General features: G+C 36.9%; 1 protein-coding gene across 1 annotated transcript in view; it reads left to right on the forward strand.

Moving 5' to 3' along the window:
• Positions 1–22,999, forward strand: part of ERC2 (ELKS/RAB6-interacting/CAST family member 2) — a 295,631-nt gene that overhangs the window by 187,833 nt on the left and 84,799 nt on the right. The window contains exon 17 of the mRNA XM_053989685.1: positions 17,254–17,414. Within this exon, the coding sequence (XP_053845660.1) occupies positions 17,254–17,414 (161 nt within the window). The remainder of the gene's footprint in view (positions 1–17,253; positions 17,415–22,999) is intronic.

The raw sequence follows: 22,999 nt of genomic DNA on the forward strand, positions 1-22,999 counted from the left end.
CTGTTGGTGACTCACCACAACTTCCAAACAAGTTTGGCATCCATGTTAGGTGGCTTTCATTTGGCTTATATTTTTCTTTAGTTTGGTTATATGAATATCTTGAAATTTGTTACCACATACGACTCCTATTCCTGTTGTTCAGTTAAGCCAATTTCACTGTCATATGAAAAAAATAATTTGATATGGCTGCCTGGGAACTCCATATTCATTCTTCTAGGTGTCTGAAGCAAATGACTTGTTCCAGTAAGCCTGAGAATCAAAACTGACTTATCCAAAATTCTCCAGTCTTACTCTTTTTTTTTTTTTATTAAAGACAAAATTATATTGTTCATTCCCTGGTATTTTGGTATCACAATTGTTCTCCAAGAGTTCTCAAAAGCACTTTTGTTTTCAACAACTCTGAGATTTTATCAGTCATTTCTACTCGTAGGGCAAAATTGCCTATATCTAGCTAGTATGAAAACATCCCAGTGTTAATTGTACTATTGGATCAGTGCTGCCCTTGGCTAAAGAATGATGTAAAAGAGCCTTTTGGTGGTCTTGGCATAATCATTTAATAAATTTACAGATGTGCCAAAGAGAGTAAACTTAACAGAGGCAAGCCTCACTCTTTCAGTGTAGCTTTAGTAATTTTGTTTGTGAGTTTATTCACAACATTCTTTTAAAAGTTTTCAAATAAAAGGGATGATACTGTCTCATCTAGTAAAACAATACTTGGACATGAAAAGGGACTAGGATAGTGGGGAATCCATTTCATAATTATGATAGTTAATGATCCCAGCGGGGTTTGATATCTACCAGCATCCAGTAACTTTTGCACAGACAGGTGGTAAAAGATGGGGGAAATATAGTTGTAGCCTCAGGCAGATACTCAGCTCATGCAGCTGTTTCATGCATTCTGGAAACATGACTCAGTTAAAATCAAATAAGATTCTTTATGCCAATATTTCTTACCTGCATATGAAACCAGTTGTCTTTCATTTTGCAAAAACATGATAATTCAAAGAGCATTAAAAAATGTACTGTTTCTCACACAGAATTTATATCTTGCAGCTGCACACTAATCCAAGTGAAATGGAGTAGAGTTTCACTTTATCAGCCAATCATAACTTTAACTGTTTTTACAATTCATCGTACAGTTTTTAAAGCCAGATTTAAGTCTGTATATGAAAAATAGTCTACTTGATGTATGAAACCATAGATTAGTCAATATGTATTTAAAGAAGTACTTCAGTAATAGCAGAAGAATGACTTCAGAGAGTTTACGGACTAAACTCTGAATTATACATGTGGAATGTAAGTGTTACGCCATCAGGACATTTAGGACTATGTGTGAGAGGAGTAGCTGAAAAATATAGTTAATTACTTAAAATAATACCTGATCCTGGTATTATTTTACAGCTGTCATATCAAGACTCTTTGTCTATCCCATATCACAGAATCATAGCAGCATTTAGGTTGGAAAAGACCTCTAAGATCACTGTTTACCCAGCACTGCCAAGGCCATCACTGACCCATGTCCCTCAGTGCTACAGCTACGTGGTTTTAAACACCTTCAGGGAGGGTGACTCCACCACTGCACTGGACAGCCCATTCCAGTGCTTGACAGTGCTTTTGGTGAAGAATTTTTTCCTAACATCCAATCTAAATGTCTCCTGGTTTCCTCCTGTCCTGTCACTTGTTAGCTCGAAGGAGAGACCAACCCACCTCACTACAATCTCCTTTCAGGTGTTGTAGACTGAAAAGGTCCCCTTCACCCTTCTTTTCTCCAGTCTAAACACCCCCAGCTCCTTCAGCTGCTCCTCATCAGACTTTTGTTCCACCTCCTTCCCAGCCCTTTGCCCTTCTCTGTATAAGCTCCAGCACCTCAATGTGTGTCTTGTCTTGAGGGGCCCAAAACTGACCCAGGATTTGAGCTGTGGCCTCAGCAGTGCCCAGTGCAGGGGGACAATCACTGCCCTGGTCCTGCTGGCCACCCTATTGCTGACACAGCCAGGATGCCACTGGCCTGCTTGGTCACCTGGGCTCAGCTGGGCTCATGTTCAGCTGCTGTTGACCAGCACTCCCAGGTCCTTTTCCACTGAGCAGCTTTCCAGTCACTCTGTCGCCAAGCCTGGACTGCTGTGTGGGGTTTTTGTGACTCAAGTGCAGGACCCATCACTTTGCCTCCTTGAACCTCACACTACTGGCCTTGGCCCATTGACCCAACCTGTCCAGATCCCTCTGCAGAGCCCTCCTACCCTCCAGCAGATCAACACTGCCACCCAGCGTGGAGCCATCTGTAAATGTACTGGGGATGCCCTGGATCCCCTCACCGTGTTCATTGATGGAGCTGGCACTAATATGGAGCCCTGGCAAAAGCCACTTGTGCCCCTGGTCCCTTAACCAGCCATCTCAAGGCCCTGGCTTCTAGTGTGGCCCTTTTTTCTGAGAGAAGTTATGCAATAGGTATTATGCAGAGTAGATGTGTCTGGGAATTGCTGAACCTGTTCATTATTTCCTTAGTTAGGATCATTGAAGAAGATGAACAAACGAAATTTCTGCTTGTGTGCCATATGAATATGCCAGGAGATTATCTTTGTTCTCACAAGACACTGCTGAGAATTGAATTGCACCTCTACAAAAAAAAAAAAAAAGAACCAAAAAGTGCCACATCATGATTCCTATGACTTCTTTAATTCCTTCTTAGAGATTATCAGAATTAAAGAAAAATTCCTTATATTAGGAAATAAGGGAGGAAAATCACCAAAATCACCATAGTCAGCACTCCTCTTCACACACCAATGGTCAGGTTGTGGCTAAGAGTCTATGGCATAGATCTGGGACTGGATTGTATATCCAGAGAAATGTTTCATATTTCATCTTTGCTGTCTGAAAGTGTCAGGAGACTTCTAAGATACTGATTTGACCTTGTTTTTCTTGGGTCAAGCTTGAGTTTTGTCAAACAGACAAAATTTTGTCTTTCCCACTCATATTCTTTTAACATACTTTTGGTTCTTCTTCAGCAAACTTTTTATGCTATACAGGCTCAGATAAATTTGTTTTAATAAATGAAAAGGCTTTTTTTCTGTTCTTAGACATTTATGGTGCTTAGTCCTGTGGTTGAACAATGAAAATTACAGCACTGACTGTATGTGTGACTGTAGTGATCTCCATTTACACAACACATTTAAATATACTCAGACATAGGTACATGACAAAATCTAAGTATGACTTAGAAAAGACAGCTTCCAGGAATAAAAAACTATTCAAGTTTTACACCTGGTCCATCCTTTAAAATTATTTTTACTTTTTACAATTTTCTAATTGATGCTATTTTTGCTGTTATCAAACTGTTAGAGGTATTACTATTCAGCTTTTTTTGGGCACAAAAAACGTCTTTCCTATTTCAACTTTGTTTTTTTTATAAGTAACTTCCTGCTACAACAATATTTTCTGGAAAAAAGTCAAGGATACCTAAATACCATAAGCAGGTTTTACAAGTTAAAAATTCTGCTGTAATTAGTCTTCAGGCTACCTTTGGCTCCATGGATTTAAAGCTATCAGAGTTTACTGTTTTGTGAAAAATATGTTTTACTTTGTTTGGACATGCTTGTCATAAGTTTCTCAGTATATCATTATGCTTTAAAACCTCCCACTGGCAGTGTCTGGAAGGAAAAAAATATAGTGTAAACTATAGAAGACCTAATGGCAGCTTCCTGCCAACGTTCATTCTTGAGTCAACAACGCTCGTTTTTGTTTTTGCTTTTGTGAAAATATGTCACAATCTAGTCTTTCATATAAGTTGGCTATTTTTTTAGCAGCCTAGTAGAGCATATATCCGTATCTTCTACTTTCCCCTATTTTTTTCTCCTTTACATTCTGTGGTATCTGTGTTTCTGGTCATGCCACCAGTGAGTGCACACATAAATTATACACCTAAAAACACTCATCACTAGAAAATTTATTGCTTCTAATATCTTTCTCATGAACAGTTGTGTTTATTTCTGAGTTGACTTCTCTGGTAAAGACAGCAATGCGTTTAGCTTTGGTTCAGTTCTTTGTTTTTTCAAGACTTTCATTTTAGATATTACACTGTATGTGGGCTTTTAACCATAAGTCTGTGCTGGGAATAGGAAAATGGTTTTAGTTTATAATTACAATGCTGAGTAAAAATAGTAGTGGATTGCTGTACTTATTAACTCTATTACTTCTGTCCTGCTGAATCAACAGGCAGTACATGTGAGAATAATATATCCTCCTGGCAGAGCATATAATTGGCATTTTTTTCTTTTTGAAAAATGGAAATGCTATTTGGAGAAGGCAGGGGGCAGGGAGGAAAGTTGCTTTTAGATAAGGAACTTGAATCTTCTTTCTTATGTTTAAGAAACTTATGTTTTTTGGTTTGGGAAGTCTTTTATCTTCTGGGCCTCCCTTTGGCAGCATAATTACTAACTGTGCTTAATTAAAGTGAAGGAGAGACATACAAAAAATACTGCCTTTGAAAAATAGATGCTCTTCTTTTTCCTTTCTTCAAAAAACAAACCAAAGCAAACTTCTTAAGCATTCTTTGCCAGTATTTTGGCTTTTTGACGCTGAAATACTAACTGATTTGTAGTATTAGAATAACACAGTAAGTCAATAGCAGTTATTATTTATATTATCTCATGTTAGTGTGCATTTATAGCAGTGAGGGGTACTCTTTGGTGATGGCTAATTTTCCCTGCTCTTGAGTTGGAATGTTGTATAACATTATATCTAGTACCAGGACAGATTAACTATATTCCTAATGCAGTACAGTAGGATAGCACTTATTCAAACAACTTGTATCACACCCCATTTGTCCGGGTTTGTGTTATGAGGAGTCACTGTTGGACAGGAAGACATGTACAGCAGGGAAGTTTGGATAACCAGGATCATACTGTGATTATTTAGGCTTTTTGTTGACCAAATCCATTATATGTAGAAAGGCTATATATCTTTTTTGTTCCTTTATAGAGACCCTCTGTAAGATTATGCTATGAATTTGCAGAACAGATGTTGTATTATAAACTGTAACTTTTGATCTTGTCATGAACAGTAGATTTTAGATAAGTGGCACCAGCACAGAAAAAGACCCCAGACTGAAAAAGCCAACTTAGAACAAGAGAATTGCTGATCTTTACTTTTGAAAAATACTTTTATTTACTCATTGTAAACAGTGTTTCTTAAAAGGAAAAACAAGTAAACACTTAAGTGCCAAGCTCTCTTCCTAGATAAGAAAATATTCAAAGCACATCTTACATATATGCAACATTATTTTTCTCAGTATCTCTTATACCAATCAAGATCAAGAAAAGTCCAAAGTCTTTCACTAAAAAACCCCTGCAGTTGTTTAAATGGTGTTGCCTAAACGAGTGAGAATTATTGAAAGTTTCTATAGCTCGCTCTCTGTGGAGATTTTGCTTTGTAGGTGTTTCCTGTGGAATTAATCTTAGAGAGGGGAAGGAATTTAGATGTCATTTATGTGCATATGTGTGTGCTCACTGAAGTGATTTTGAAGTTCTTATGTATGCACCAAGAAACTGGAGAAATTAGATATTTGGAAATGGAAATTGGTGGTCTTCCAGGCAATATTGGATCTGAAAGTGCTAAATCCTTTAATAAATAAACCTTGATTCAGACTGGAATGTCTTGGCTTGATCTTAAAGGTGATATTATGAAGGTCTTCTAGTTGTTGACTAGCCTGAAAGATAATTATCTGCACATTCCAATCTTGTTCTGCCATCAGCAGTATCTGAGGCCTAAATGGAACAAATGTTATTTCCACTAGAAATATATTATATTTAGACTCTCCTCATTCCAAAACATTTAAAAAAATATTTGTATCTAATTGGAATTACAAAGAATAAAATAAATAACTGTATGACCTGCTTCTAACAGTCCTGTGTGCTTAATTTCAGCCCTTGTAGGCAGTTTTCTAACTGAAAGTGTAGTTTGTGAGCACACAGTTATATTATTGGGTTACTCCTTTTTTGAGCTATAGATTAAAGAATAACCTTTTCTTTGCTGAACATTTTGGAAACAATATTTCTTAAAACACATCAATACAATGTAAATTTTATTTACTCTAGTGGGTACTGGAGCAAATTTGAGGGACTGAATAGCCCATTTGAAATGGAATATATGCAGTATCAGGCATCTTGAAATGGATAGAAAAGCTTCTCTGCCTTAAAAAAAATGACATCTTAGTTTATACTGCATAGCTACTTATTTAATACATGATAAATCTAAGAATCTTTTGGGTTTGTATTCAAAGTTCTGCTTGCACAAGTGAAATATAAATGTGATTCCTTTAAGGACTGTTGGGTATAGCAGAGACTTCTGTAATAAAGTATTTCTGTGGGACAAAGACCTGTACAAAGTTGGAAAAGAAAGGAAGCATTAGTTTATAAATACAGTTTCAATATGTATGTTTGCAAAGGCACTCTTAATATAGTTATAATGTATCCTCACTTGTGGGATTGTGTGTTCCATGGATAAAGACTCTAGATCTTAAAAAATCCTTCAAATGCACAACTTGATGTGTATGTAGTCATCTCTGATCTCCAAAACCAAGCCTGCCTTTGGAAGAGAGGGATGTAAAAATAATAAAATATATGTCCCCATGAGAGTTAATATACAGAATATGAGCAGTGACAAGTAAGATAGTTCAGAGGAAAGGTCAGGCAGATCCAAAATAAAGCTCTCATCAAGGCCTGTTTAATCCTCCCATATGTAAATTATGTAAGTCCTGCCACTCAGATTACAGTCTGAATTCCCATATATTTTGCCTCAAAACAAAGTTAAAAATATCAGCTTGTAGATCTGCATGTTTTCTGTTTATACTCTCCTGAATGTTGCTTCATGTGTGAAGAGACTTGAGAGACTTAAAAGGAAAACAAAACTCTTAGATGAGCAATAAAAGGCAGTTTATGTTAGTTAAAGGTTCCATGACTGCTTTCCCTTTTTTCGTCTGGTGAGAAATACTATTATTCTCATCAAAGTTTGTCTAATATATTTTGCCTACAAAAATACATAGCTGTATGAAACTTGTATTTTTATATAAGCCTTACTTATAAAGCCCATTACTTTAGTGTCTAAATAATGCCCATATAAGAGGAGTTACAGTAGTAAAACCTTTAGTAAATTCCACAGAGGAATTATTATGGTTCAGGCCAAAGCTTTAGAGTATAATTTCTTTCGGGTTTCTTCTTATTAATAATTTATCTGTACAAAAAATTTCTTCATAAACAGAATTCCTGCATTTTATGAGACTACCTTTCATAAGGCTTCCCTTTGCAATGTACTGTAAAGTGCAATTTAGGAAGCACAAATGCTCAACCTAAATACTGATAACTGCTCCTCTTCACTATTTTCTCTAGCACATGGCACAAAATGCTTGTAATCACTGAGTGAGCAAAGCTGCAGTTTTGAGCATATAACCCACCAAGAGGCTGAGCAATAACTGCTTCATAAGATGTGGGAAATCAATGAACTTCCAGAGGGAAGATCTGTAGGCACAGAGTTTGTGGTGATTGGGATGGGGCTGGCCCAGCCTCATCCCCAGTGGGTCCAGCTGTGAGCAGCACTGACAGCAATGAGCCATGGAGTGCCCAGGGGCTCTGAGCAAGCACCAAAGGGAGCAGAGGGCACAGAGGTGCAGTGCTTGAACATGAGGGGATAAAAGGCTGGGCTGAAGGACAAGAAGGGCAGATGCTTGCAGCCTTCTGGAGTGGAGTGATGTTACTCTCACTGGGCAGCTGCCTGAAACCTTCTGATGAGGTAAGGTGTTATTGTGTATGGGGGAATGCTTAAAGCCTTCTGAAATTGTGTGGTGATGCTCTGTGTATCATGGCCCTCTTGACTGTGGCACATGCTGTGACAAAGATCTGCTGGAGTATTTCAGCTTTCAGAGAATGAAATACCATTTTCTTCTTCCTTTTTCTGGTGTTTTCTTGTACCTGGTAGATCCTATGGAAGAGCCCAGTAATAAGGTGAAGAGTGGTATAAATATAATTTTCTGCTCCCCTTTTTCAGTCCAGCAAAACAAAATCTGTCACTCAGTGGAAGTGCATTTGGCTGGTATATTATTATGCAACAAAAAAATTTAGGTTTTACAACATTCAGTTGCAGTATTTGCATTTATGTATTTGTTTTAAATTCTCACAAACTGATGTGATAGAATTGAAATATTTGTTTTCTTTGTAGATGAGGCAAAGGTTTAAGTGGCTGGTCTTTTTCTTCACTGAAGTGTATTCACTGAAATTTGTTTTGATTTAGTAATAGTCAGTGTAGCTTGGTTGCTTGGAAAGTGCAAGTTCTGTAATTCAGCATCTTTGTTTTCCCCAAAAATGTGAACTCAAAAATGTGATGCTCAATTTCCCAAAGAGATGGAGATGAGCTTTTCAGGAGCTAACCTGGTATAAAACCATGGTCCTGAAGTCTTTTACTTCCTATTCTTCAAATAGTTATTGAAAAAATATGTTCAGTTTTGGAAGGATGGTATTTCTTGGGCTATCTTCCTACACTTGTCAGTGTTCTCTCCCCCACCTGATTTTCTTCTCCCACCTCTGTAATCACAGCAAATAATTCTTACAGAGTTTCTTTTCTGCATGATGCATGTGTGTACAGTTTGTACATGTGTGTAGAATTGTGCAGTCTGTCTCTCTGCACCTTTGCAGCACTTTTGTGTGGCTGTGCAGTTGTGTGTAAGGACCTGTGCAGTTGCTGCACGGTTTCCTCCTGAGCTCGTGTGGCTGCAGCGCTGTGGAGGCATCGAAGGGCTCCGTTCCTGCCCTTGGCTTTTGCCAAGTGCTGGCAGTGCTGCTTCCAGAGGCAGCTGAGCCTGTGCCACCACCTCCCATCTGGCTCCCTTCTCACACAAGTTCTGTTTCCTGGGGCTGGGTTGTTGAATTCAGCTCAGCATCCTGCCCCTTGAGCCCTGCTTCTTCCAGCCACAGGGAGTTTCTCTCCCCTGTGTTGGCTGAGGGAGGCACTGTGTTCTGGCACTGATGTACCCAGTGAGATTGTTCCTGTGCAGTGGCTGTGGAGATAGTTTCATGGACAGAGAGCTACAGTTTGAGCAAGATTTCTCTTTAGTGCTCCGAAAAATTGACATGCTGATGGTGAACTGCCTTCATGGAGGAATTCCTGTTGACAAATTCTGGGCTGATACTTTTGCTCCATCGTGATCATTCCTGGCTTATCATGTGTTAATAATGGAGTCCAGTTGTCAGACATTTTGTTGTCCCCTCAGGCCTCCCTGACTGTCCCATGGGCTGCCCTACCCTGGACAGCCTCATAAGCACTTCAGTGCTGTTCCTATTGACTGGTCTCTTCCTGAAGTGATTCTTCAAAGCTATTTTTAATTGCTTTATTTTAAATTATTATATTACCCTATGAGGAAACTTGTCTTGCTTGTGTTCTTTCTGTATCTGAAACAAATTAGTGAACTGTTTGTATTTCTGCTCCATGTATTCTCCAGTACTTTCCCCATGGCTCTGAATAAATTTGAGTCAGGTTGGAATTATCAATTGCTATACCAAGTATTAAAATTTTATTTATTAAGAGTTATCTGTAACTGGGTGTACCAGAGATAAAACTTGGCTCTTTTGTGACAGACATACTTGACTTTCCTTAAAGTTATTGATATAGTTGATATTACACTATAAACAATAGGAGATAATTTTAGTTTTTAAGGAGATAGCATTTCCATGCCACTGACTTCTTTATGTATGCCAAGCCAATAAAATATTACATAAATAATTTTATAGCAAAAATGCCCTAGGATTAAGTAAACAGGGCAATATTATCTCTATGAAGAGAAGAGCACAGATGTGTCTTCCTTGGGCATTCAGTAGTCACAGAACTTTTAAAGATGGCATGAAATTTTTGTTGCTGCAGAAGCTATATCTTCCAATCAGTTACATGAATCTTTATATTGCTGCCTATTAATATTATTTATTAATAGTCATTGTGTCAAACCTTGTTAGGAAATAGTTTTTTCGGGGATTCCTCACATAAAATTATCCAGGTATTTTCATACAATAATGTTTTCACTTTAAGTTTTACTTGCTATTTCACAATATATAAGCACAATTCACAGTGTGGAAAACCTCTTACTTAAACTACTTGTTTGTAGTAAGACTTTACACACACCATGTGAATCCCTGCTGTGTTTGGATACATTCTAAGGAAGCATTTCTAACTTGAATAATATATTGGGATTATGGATTAAAAGTGGTGGGGAAATAGCTTTGTGCACTGTAACCTAACAAGCGTGCTAAGAATCAACTTTTTGGCAAGAAAACTCCCAATTTGCCCTCTCTCCCAGAAGTTGACCTGGTGGATGAAATAGTAGATGTGTGCATGATTCTAGGCATGCCTTCTCCAAAGATCAACATTTGTACACACTTTAGTCACTTTTATACGCAGTGCTATTGACATTAACCAGGGAGGCCGCTCTGACAGCGCTGGGCTCTAACACCAGCTAAAGAGTTGCTCTGCTCTGCCTGCACGGTTTATCTGAAAGGACTCAACACCAAAATCACACAGCCTAATTGTTTTCAGCCCATAAGGGTTCTCTTCCAGATACAATATCCTGTAGGACAACTGAGTGTCCTACTGAAATCAGCATATTCAATAGTCAACTCAATTTACTTTTATTCTTCTGAAAACAAAACCTTGAGCTCTGTAATTTATCAATACATTATATCAAGTTTGCTTTCACTTGCACAGCTATAAAACACTTTTCATGCTACCTTTGTAATTAGGTTTGGACAGTATCAAACAAGTGTAAGAGCAGAGCTAAGGCTACCAGCTGATTAAAAAGATCATACACTTGCTCAGATGAAGCTCAGTGGAAAAGCAGAAAAAATTAACAAGACATGTCAGTGAAATAACTAATTTTCAAAGTAAAAGCAAAAATAAAAGGATGCTTTTTTTTGATTGTTTCTTCTCTTTAAAAATGGACCTGCACAGCTTCTCAGGTGCTTGGTCTTGTTTCCATCATGGTGCATGTCTGGGTGAATGAACTGAATGGGGCCAAGTGTGAGTTAGGCCTTGTCAGCATGAAATTTGCCTTGGAAAAAGAACATTTTTGACTGATTCTTGCATATAGCCTTGAAATATCATAATGTGATGTTATTTACTTCATCATATATATAAGTGTTTTGCTGTTGATGAAGGTCTGTTTGGGACAAAACATTCCAGCTGCATCTGAGAGTAATACTCTATTCTCTTGCCCATCCTTTTTAGTTTTCCTGAAGGTCACATTCACATTTTGGCAGTGGGTTGTCGTACAGTGTATTTTAGATGAAGCTAAGTGAGAATACTGTAACTGAGGGCCAGTTGTATTTCACAAGATGAAGTGTTTTAAATAGATGACAGTATTCCTGGGACTGCAGGGGAAGCATCGTTTTTGTTTGTACTTGAGAGTAGCTTTTTTTTTCATCTGTCTAGGAACATGATCCCAGAGCACAGAGGTTACCATTATTTAGATAATAATTTTGTCTGATTTAATAAAAAATGGTGTTGTTTTTAGTTGTTGGTTTGTTTTGGCTTTTTAAACTGATAGTTAATCTATTTACGTGATTATGACCAGAATTTTCCAAAATAATTTAATTATGTTTTTCAGTTATAGGTAAAATCACTATATTAATTGGAAAACCAAATCACGTATAATGAATCAAAGAATGATATTGTTGTGGTCCTATATTTTATTGAATTTCTGAGGCTTAGAATAAGATGGTCAATGTTCTAACTTTCAGTAACAGAAAAGTGAACCACTTGAACACAGTTCCCAAAACTTTCATTCAAAATCTTAACTTAATAAAGACCCCACAGCATTAGTAATCCTTTCACTTAGGTTATCTTTTTATTTTAAGGTATGGGAATCCACTACATTCCAGCATGATTCTATGTAGAGATGGACATATGTCTGTCATAACAGTGTGCTTACATGAATTAACATGGCTGGGAACCACCACGTGACAGCAGCAAGGTGGTACTCAGGAAACTACAGAACCTTCTCTCCCTGCCTGTGGTCCCTGCAGGTCTGGAAGGGAAATATAGAAGTGCCCTTTCTATGCTGTGTCTCTTCTTTATCTGGATGAAACAAAACCTTGTGTATTCTTAACATAGCTTTTGGTAATCAAGTAATCTCAGTGAGGTTTTTGATGTCAAATTCTGCAGCGTGGCGTCCCATTTGATGACTGTGCTGTTGTGTTCCTAAGGACATGGCCCTGCCCTGGGGACTGCTGCTGCAGTGCTTCTGGTGCTTTGTGTTGAACTGCCACTGCATTGCTGGCTGACGTCACTGGGCCCTATGTATCTTTTACGAGTTGGAAAACCAACCTGGAATTTATAAATACTACTTAATATTCTGTCAAATCCTTCACTTATGATGTTTATTTTAAAGCTTTTATGCATTCTAGAGTATGGTTACTTTTCTCTTCTCTGACAATTTCCAAAGTTGTGAAACACAGCATGTGTCTAATTTCTTTGTTTGGCAAGGTTCAGCAGCGTCAGCCTCCATAACTGTATTGGTTTTGTTAGACCTGTTTCCTGGCTTTAAGAACTGTGATAGAAGTCAGAGGTGAAGAATTTGTCTATGGATGACAAATGGCATGGGAAGAGAGTAGAGGGGAGGGTGACAAAGAGTTTATTTCCATGTCTTGCAAAGCTCAGGATGACACTTTGCTATGTCTGTTTGCTTTTGGGAAAAACAACTTTGCAATGAAACTGTTCAGGTAGTTGCACACTGGAGAAATTTGCATTAGAAACAGGAAGGAGCAATGTATTTACAAACCATCCTGCAGGATAGCACTGGAATTTTTAAAAGCAGTAGGTCCACATGGCTGGTGCTGGCCCTCCTGTAGGTGTATAATTGAATTAGCCATGAGATAAAGTGGTTCCCTGCATGGCCAGCAGCTGCTGGCATGCCTGGCACTCACCTTCGCTGTGCCAGGCATGGGCAATGTGTTCGTGGCAAAGGCTGAGAGTCGAAAGAGCTGTAGGTGGACATTTGGTGTGTCCAAATTCCAGCTCTTATCTGTTTTCCCTCATCTCTGTGAATGTGTCTTCTATGCCCTTTTAGTCCAGTGACAGAATAGATTTGTAGGAAAGCCACAAAGAGTAAGTTTGAGGATTATAGGCTTTCCTTTTTTACAATCTCATGCTTAATCTAAGGGGAAAACCCCCAAATATTATTTTAATTAAATTAATCTTCACAGAGCTGGAGATAACTGAAATTTATGTAGTGTGTAATTTGGTGTAGAGAAAAAAAGGCATTTCCTTAGGAAATGGAAAAAAAAACCCTTTCAAAACTACTGGGTGGATTCTTACACTGAATGACTTATTATCAAAATGCATCCAGCTTTATTGAATGAATGTAGTGTTTGTTAAACTTTTTTAAAAAAAGTAATGATTAATATTTTAATACTAAGGTAAAAGGATCTCTAAATAGATAGATTTCTTTATTTCTTTTTACTATGTAAAATTCATAAATTATCTGTGTGCTAACACAAGATTAGGTTTTAAAAGAGGTATGAAATTTTTGTATAGCTGCTGATACTTGAAAAAGTCAGGGAAATCCAAAACTCTTGTATTTATCACCAATGTTGTGGCCAAAATGAAGTGCCAATCCTTTAAAGGTAGTAGTACTAACCATACTAACCTTGACTGCTGGGATGTTGCCAGCTCTTCGTCATCCTGCAGAAATATATTATACTTGAACTGAGAAAACATGCAATTGTCCCTCCCCCTCTTCATTCCCACAAACTGGAACAGTATTATGTTAGCTTGAGCTGTACTGAGCCGAATCCAATCTGGAATTAAGAATGCTCCAGGGCATTTTTAATAAACTGTCATTCATTTGAACTCTAACCTCCTTTAATTTGCAGAATCTGGTAGCACAGATGTATTCTTCAGCCACATTCATTTTTTTTATTTTCTTATCTTGGTGTGAAACACTGCTGATAGCACTTAAAAATGTGAAGCTGCAGAACAAGTAGAAAGTGTTCACTGAAAATAGACTCAAAACTAAGAAACAATTACTGTAGTTTAGTTTGCTGGGTTTCTGCCATTCTGAAATGTAAACTTAATTCTAGTGCAGATTTTAATAAAATCCTCAAAGTGCCGAGGTCAGTTAAGCTCTTTCTGAAAGTATGAAGAAAAAAAGGCTTTTATTACAAAATGCAAAGGATAAAATGAGGCCATTGTCTTGCAAAAGGGAAGAAAACCCAGCTAATAACATATTCAGGGCATAGAATACTCCTGAGTTAAGTGCATTCACTGAGGTTCTTGCTGTAAACTCTTTCAAAACTTGTATTCCTGGGAATTCAAAACATGCAGGGTTTGTGATTAGGAGCATTTACACTCAGGGATAGGGCTGGGAAAAGAGAGCAGCTTCCAGGTGGGAACTGGCCCCAGTACCTCTGCCCCTGCCAGGTGGTGCTGCTGGGCTTGGGCAGGGATTGCCCAAAATCAAAATTTTCATCTGTAATACTGCCTTCAGTGGTTAAAGTTAAATTTCCATTGTAACACATCTGCTACAGCTATATAATTAATATGGTTGGAGGATTGTTTGTGCAACTTCAACATTCACACATTTACATTTGATAGGAATGGATTTAAAAAAAAAACAAAACAGTTTCTTGTGTACATGCCTGCCAGTTGAATTTGGTTGTAGGTGTTGGTAGGACAGTTAACTGGGAAAATGTGCAGCCATGATCTGGGGTCATATTTGAAAAATGAAGGAAGAACTAGCTGGCAAATAGTGTGTTGAAAGTGTAAATGCAAATAAAACTTTCAAGTCAACACGTGTTAACAGTTTGTGGTTTGAAAAAGTTTTCATATTTAAGTTTTGAAAGGTTTTTTTTTCTTTTAAACTTTGATCTCTTTTGTCTGGTAATGTAATAGTATATTATTAATAGACATTAACAAATCCACAGCTTTGTTTTCCACAAGTCTTTAATTCTCTTAAATGTTTTGAAATGTAAATTATGTGATATATGTGATATGAACTTGGGTGAGGATTCAGTCAATCATCAGGTGGGGTGCCAAATTGAGAACATGGAAAGGGAGCAAAATGATACTAAAAATACAGAAGTTCAAGAATTCTACTTTTTTACATTCTCATTTGCCCCACAAATCTGCAAGTGGGGAGTGACTTGGTGTTTAAAGATACTGTTTCAAAGCTGGAGAATTAATGCCTTTTCTGTTCTGATCCTTACTACACTTTCTATTAAGCTATGTTGTCTGGAATTAAGTGATAGAGTGGATGCTCAGGAGAAACTAGATGCAGCTTTTAAAAGGTACAAGGAAAAGCCAAAGAAATAACCCAGAAAACAGAAATATCATGTGTATTAGTAGTTGAGTCTTGTCATTGTTGGAAACATCATGGGTTTATGTTCTTGCACTAAAGTAGAAGATGAAGTACCTGGTGTTATATTAAACATTGAATCTGTTTTTAAAGAAATATGATCTGACTCTTTACTTCTGGCCTGTTAAGTCTTTTTTTCATGGGATTTAAGTGCAAATCCAGCTTTTTTATTTCTTTATTTCCCTCAAGTATATGCTCCCTTTGCTGTTTCTAAGAACATTCACTAGACAGTCATTTTACAAAGGTATCTCAAGTCATCATCTTTCTTCATGGTTTCTTCAGTGGAATCATGCATCTGCAGAGACTCCTGAGTTGCACTCCTTGCTGTTTCATTGATATCACCATTACACTGCTTTTACTTTCTGAGTGGAAGGTTGCACATCAGTATTTTCAATTCTGTTGATAATTCTGATCTGCATTCATGAAATACAGCTTCTTATGCACTGCAGGGTATCAGACACCTTCTAGTATTTCACTGATCTCATTAGAGTGTTTGTATAGATGGTGTGGAAGGAGTAAGTAATCAGAGTATCATTGGCAAACAGGCTGTGAGTCCTCATTGTAATTCATAACAACTGTTATTTATTTGTATTATTTATTGAACTTTTTATATAGAAGCCCATCTATATGGGAATTGAAACAGAAATGGCTTATAAGCACTGATTGCCTGCTAGGAGGCTTTAGAGAACAGCATGAGCCTGGGAGATGTAGCCCCACTGATGATATGAGCCCTGTGGAATTTGGTCAGACTCTTCAATTCGCAGCAAAATTGAACTCCTTTCAGTACTTTGCATAACATGGATGAATGGAATATATCTTCTTTCCTATTTTATTTTATGTTATTTCATATAGAAGTTCTTCCTGAAGTGCTTTCTCGTTTATAAAATAATTATATTTAGACAAAGGATGTGAGAAAGAACATACAGGAAATAGGATATTCATTATTCAAATCAATATGTGTCACTAAAAAACCTATTTAACTTTATGTAAACTGTATCATTTGAAGAGGGGGAAATCCCACTGTCATACTGGAGGCCATTAATGGAAAATGATTCACCCCACAAGTAAATCTGCTGCTGCCAGACAGGTGTCATTGCATACTCTCCATTCTTTAGCGTGTTCTTTAAATTTCTCCATGCTGAGGAAAGAATGGGATCACCACAGCTTTCCTACACTTCATGCTTCAGAGCTTCTCACAGTTATCAGGAGGAAAATAACTTGATTGTTATTAGAGGAGTTACAGACCTTTAAAGTTCAGGATGATAGAATAATTTGATTAGAAGGGACCACTAGAGGCAATGCAGTATAAACTCCTACTCAAAGCAGAAATAACTTCAAAGTTGGATCAGATTCTCCAGGCTTCATTCAATCAAAATCTTAAAATACTCAAGGACTGGAGAGTTTACAGTTTCCCTGGGCAACCTGTTTTGCAAATGTGTGCATTCTTCATGAAAAAGGTTGGGTTTTCATTAACACTTTTATATTAAAACATGCTGCATTTAAAATTTCTGAAATTACTTCTATGAAGAGTTACCACCACCCTGAATTTAAATAATACAAATGGTGCAGGACATATTTATAAATTGTATGTGGCAGTGGCCCAGGTTAAATAGGTTTCTGGTGATCTGTGTTAGTTCTATTTCGTATAAATATTGTTTATTACTAATGGACTCATGGAAACTTTGAGGGTTTTTTTGTGGTTTTGAAACAACACTGTGCGTTTTTGAGACAGTTATGATAGTAAGAGATTTGAACAGCCATTTACAGAAAATAATTCCTTTAGTGTGTTCCCCCCCCCCCCCCATATTTTATATGGATTTAATATGTTCTTGTTGTAAAGAATATGGAGTTGAAAGTGTCCTCTCTCTTAGGTAGAAGAGCTGATGAATGCACTGGAAAAGACTAGACAAGAATTAGATTCTACCAAAGCCCGTCTTGCCTCAACACAGCAGTCTTTGGCTGAAAAAGAAGCACACCTGGCTAACCTGAGAATAGAGCGAAGAAAACAGCTTGAAGAAATTCTAGAAATGAAGTAAGTACCTTGATTTCTCTAATTTCTGGGAAAAAAAAAAAGCAGCAAATAACTACTTTTGCCATAGGAGAATGTTTTGATGTGTTTCTTTTGGTGTTATTTTTTGATTTTTCTCTGCATATATTTCACAATGCTTATATTTAAGTGTGAATCTAGGGATTTCTAATAGTTTTAAGACACTTAAAATCCTTTAAAAGCACGGAAGTGCAAAAGTCTTCATTTTAGAAGAATCAACTCAACATTTTTTGAAAGTTGTCCTTTTTTGCATGCAAATAAAACTATCAGTACTATAGAACTTCTGTGAGAAACTGAAAACCTAAAGCCCCATCTCTCAGTGGGAATGCAATGCTGGAATCTCTGCCAGTGTCACATGCAAAGGAAGGGAGTTATTAACTTTCTATTGATGGTTCAAAGCTTATTGCTTTGAATTGGTTAAAAACACCCCCAAACTAACAAAGAACTTTTGCATACACTTTACCACTGTGGATATATGGTCAGAATGAAAAAGGAAGAGGGACATATAATTTAAATCTAACTTCCTCCATGCAAAGAAAAGTAAACATGTGTAATTATGAGGCATTAAAGCTCTGCTATGATCTTTGAAATTGGCAAAAAGGGTGAACCTGCTATGACTTGGCTAGGCTGATAATTGTGTAGTTAACATTCAACAAAGAAAAATCAGAGTTATAATTTTGAAACAGCTTTTTTGAAGGAGGAAGCCATATATAATTTCAGGTCAATTGTTACAGTTATCCTTGCATTTTAAAGGAAGGGAAATAATCAGAAAAAATTATTTTCATTATGTTATTGTAAATAAGACAAAGTGGAAATGGAGTCACGTACTTAGCAGAGTTTTATAAAAGTGAATTTTAAGAATGTGTGCCAGGTAATACAGGTGCAGAAATACTGTAATGGAAGCACAAATGTTTCCAGGGATATCTAAAGAATTTCTGGTTTTCACTTTAATGAGCTCTGTATTCATATAGAAAAATGGAATCACATATGAATTAGAATACCATGGGACATTATATTTTATAACAGATACATTTTAAAAGTTTTTTTTTAAATTTTAAGTTATATGTACATATTAATTGTCCCATCATAACTCAGATGCTCAGTGCCAGTCATCTACTTTCTATGTAGTGCTTTGGTCTGTTTCCTCAAGTGCCTTTTTTTCTTTTCTAATCATAAGATTTTTTTTTCTAATCATAATTAACAATTGCTGAACAAAATAGAGGAAAAATTTCTAATTCTGTTAATGTGACTTTTTAAATTTGGTACACAGAACCTCACAGAACAATCTGGAAAATGAGGTTGGCAAAAACTGGTGAGGTAGAACTTGTTTTGACAAAAGCTGTTCTGTTTTATGCATGAAGGACTGGTTGACTGGTATTAGAATTGAAAGACTCAGTAGCAAAGATCCTAGTTTTTTTAATGTAACTTATTAATTGGAAACATTTACTCTAACTTCTACTTATTGTTTAAAAAATTCAATATTGAATGAGTACAGTTTTTGGCTATGAGCTTCCAGTTAAATAGGCATGAAGTGTGTGTTTAAGAACATTCATGATGATTTCCTATGCTTATATTATTTTCAAGTTCCAACCATAACTCTGCATTCTAGGCCCATCTGGCTGTCATTGTCAAGATCCATCTTAATTTACTGGCCACAATCAGTTGTCAGTTTTCGAAAATTTCTTCAATTGTCATTTCTTGTTCCCATATAAATTTGCTTATTTATGGAGGTTTAGAATAAAAATGAATAGCAGCCTAGTCTTGTTCATATCTATTTGATCTTTTTGAACTGGAAAGAAGATAAATACCTGTTAAACAAAAGGTAGTTTGATAAAATCAACTCTTTCTTAACTTGATGACAATTTGTGAAAAAAAGGTTTATTTTAACAAATTTGAAAGTATAAGTTTGAAGAAGGAGTTGCAGTTGCATGTTAATTTCCAAATTTTTTTTATAAATGTCTATTAAAAATATTACTATATTAGTTCTGGAGGAAATATTTTTGCTATGGTCATATTATTTTAGCAGTGCACACATAACTCATACTGACAGTAATGGAAGTTATGCATACATGTTAGCAGTAAAATGCAGCATGTGTTCAAATCCATCATTTTGTCTAATTGTCTTGTTGCTTTGTGCTTTTTCTGTGTCTGAGCATAAAGCAAAAATCAATGCACTTTTTATTTTTTAGTAAGTGATACTTCAAAAAAATCTCTACTGCATAGTGTGACAAAAGCCATGGTAATGTGTTTTTTTTTTAATGTATTTATCATCCATAGAAATATTTCAGTTGGCCTGAACTTTAAATATGGTAGTTAGAAATATATCCTAAGACTGCTTTTTCCAGACATTGTTTTTGTTTTCTAAGAGTCCACAAGTAGGAGCACAACCTCCTGAGAACTTCACAAGGCCTGCCTAGAAAAGCTCATTCATTTTGTAACATGAAGAGCTTGAGGGTAGGAGAAGTTTCAGCGCTGTGATGTGGTGGAGGTTTGTCAGATGTTTCAGAAATGCCATATTTGTGGAGCATACTTTCATGACCACAGTGCTTTCATACAGATCTCCTTTCCTATGTGGCGGTTCCTTCCAAAACTCATAAACCTGCTTGTAACAAAATTAGGTAGCTGTATAGATAGATAAATGAGTATTTATATAATATTAAAATTTCCTTATATATATATGTATGTGAAATAAATGCCTGCCCTCATGGAAAGTGGGTTTTGCTCCATGGCACAGATAATCTTTTTAGAAATGGTTGAAATTATTTTCCCTTTGGAAGATATAAAGTTTGACCTGGAGAGCCAAAAGTTATAAAAGAAAGTTTAATGGCATGTGGTAGAAAAGACATAAAAATGATTGTCACTCCTTTTGTAAGTTCAGGTTTTAAACTATATGCATTTTATCTTCAACTGCAACCTAAAACTCCAACACCCAAGCTCCCCCCTAACTTTGGTATAAAAATTTAGTGTTTTCTTGGTTGAAAATCTTTGTTAACTTTCTGTCATGTTTACTCTATTTATTAAGTACAAGGTTAGAAAATATTTCATTGTGGTTTTGCATTAATTTGATGATCTTTCAGTGACTTAGTTGTGTGGCAAACACTGCACTCAGTGAGTGGCCATGCGATTAATCCCTCAAAAGACAGAACTTCGTGTTTTGACCTGAAGATCTGACAAGTCTTAATTTTTGAGATTTAGTTGTTAATTACTGAGTGTTTCCTCTGTTAACTCGGCATACTCAATGCTCTGAAGCTTTCAGAATTCTTGCCAAGAGTTTGAAAGGCAATTTCCTTGCCTTAAATAGAGTTCATGCCATCACCTGTGGGTATTGCTAAATCAGTTTTGTTGGAATTGACTTTGCCCTGAAATTCACTACAAATTTCCAGAAGAATATATATTTTCCCTTATGTGAAATAAATTGGATGATTAGTAATGAAGCATTAAAGAGCTAAGAAAAACCCAGCTACTAGTTATTTTATTCAGTAACAAAAACAGAACATTACTGTGCTGTCCAAAAAATATACTTTAAATTAGATTTTGCAGTAAACTTTCTTACAGCGACAGTATAAAATTAAACATCCCTTCCTTTAAGTATGGTCACCACTTCTTTCACTGAAAATAATAAAAGGAAATTGCTTACCTTTGTTTTTCAGTAGATTTATTCATTTAAAAGCACCTGTGTATAGTCAGGGAGGAAATAGTTGTGAGAAGAAGGGGGTAAAATGTTTTTTCCACCAAGCGTTCAGTCCCAGCGGCTGCCGCTCTGTGCACAAGTGCTGAACACACGGTGCCCTTTGCCTGCTGGGTCAGTGGTTCAGCTGCTGGCCAGAGAAGGAGAGGGCACTTGGATTTGCCACTAGATGCCAGTCTCGGGTGCAGGACCATGGTTTGAGTCGGAGCAGCTCCATGGGGTGAGGAGGAAGCTTGTCCTGTTGGGAGGAGAATGTGCTTTGTCCCCTTGTCTGTCACCAGGTCTGACTGGTGCCCTCCTGCCTTGTAGAGCAAAAGCTTTAGGCATGGAAAAGCATACAAATGGCTTCAAGTGGACTTTTCAGGATATTGCAGGGATGAAGAGGGTCTTTGAATGGATTCTGGAAGTCAGGGGTCATAGCCTAAGGGAAAGACTGTGTAAGATGTAAAACTAAAAAGTCAGAATTTGTACAGAAGTCAAAATGCTTTATGAAGTACTAGTGGCAGAAGTATAAGAAAGTTTACCATTCATCTGGTTTTCTGCAGACATACCACTTTTTTCCATCTATAAATTTTACTGGAGTAGAAGTTGGGGATTTCACATCTGTGTAGCAGCTCAGCAGGAGTTTCAGCTCTGACAAGAGCTGTTGGATATCCAGAGAATCTATCTAGATGTGTTTCCAGCACCTGGACAAATCAGCTCATGTCCCTGCCTTACATTATCCAATTACTATTTCCATCCATCACCATCTGAAACTGACACCTGGGGAGGGAACTCAACATGTTTGCCTTTATTTATGACCTAATTGCTCAACCCTAAGAGGTTCTGACACCCACCGGAGAGTGGTTTCTTCCTCATTGCTGTGGGTACAGCAATAGTGAAAAGGGCTTCTGAAATCTCTGTGTGAGTAGTAAATCCAGTGCATCTGGAATGTTTCAGAGTAATTATGTATGCAATTCACCTGTTCCAGGCAAGCACAGGCCAGAAGCATGACACTCATTGACAGGGAAATCCCTGATGAAATTGCAGGGACTCTACTTGCATGTAGTCATGAAGTTGATTTCCATTTTTTTTGGTTCTTCCATACAGCATGAAGGACAAGGAGAGGAACATAGCAAGGTAGGAGAAATTGGCAAAGCGATTTAGGGTTGGAACTGCTCTTTGAAATGTGTGGAACTCGCTTCTTAAAACCACTTTAAAGGATGGCTTCCCTACAGACCTCCCTGCTTTCTGTGTTACAGCCAGGCAGAGTTTTCCCCTGCGCCCATCTTTTCCAAAAGAAAAGCAGGATGGGAGATTATCAGTTCTCTTCCCTGCAATGGAACCTGAGGTGTTTCTCTAAAAGGTGTGGGTGAAGTTGCTTAGTTTCTGCTCTTTTGAAATGTTGGTGTAGTCTAAAAGCAGCCTGTACCTACCTTGGGAGTAGTTCTAGGCTGAGTGAGCAGTAGTGGATATGTGACGGTAAATTAGTCTCTTTGAAGTTTAAGCAAACACAAGGGTCAGATTTCTTATATTATTAATTAAGTATTATTTTGAAAGAAGAGTAATATTTTTTTTCTATGTTTCCAGCTGTATTGCAGCTTGCATTTGGAGAAGGATATCTATGATAATTTCTCTAACGTGAATTCTTTAACATATCTTACTCAATAGGTTAGATAACAGAATGTGTATAAATAGCTGTAAAGTGTATAAATAGTGCATAAATAGCTGTAAAGAAAAAATAATTTTCAGGAAGAAGTTTACTATTTTTTTATAATTTTATTAGAAAGATGATTTTGACTTGTTGCATCTGTGGTAATGTATACTATAAACATGTTCAGATAGCATGATTGTCTCAAAAATTGTACCATTTCAAATGCAGAACACTAGACTGTTTTTTAGT

This window comes from Vidua macroura, chromosome 13 (assembly GCF_024509145.1).
Source record: "Vidua macroura isolate BioBank_ID:100142 chromosome 13, ASM2450914v1, whole genome shotgun sequence".
Lineage (NCBI taxonomy): Eukaryota > Metazoa > Chordata > Aves > Passeriformes > Viduidae > Vidua > Vidua macroura.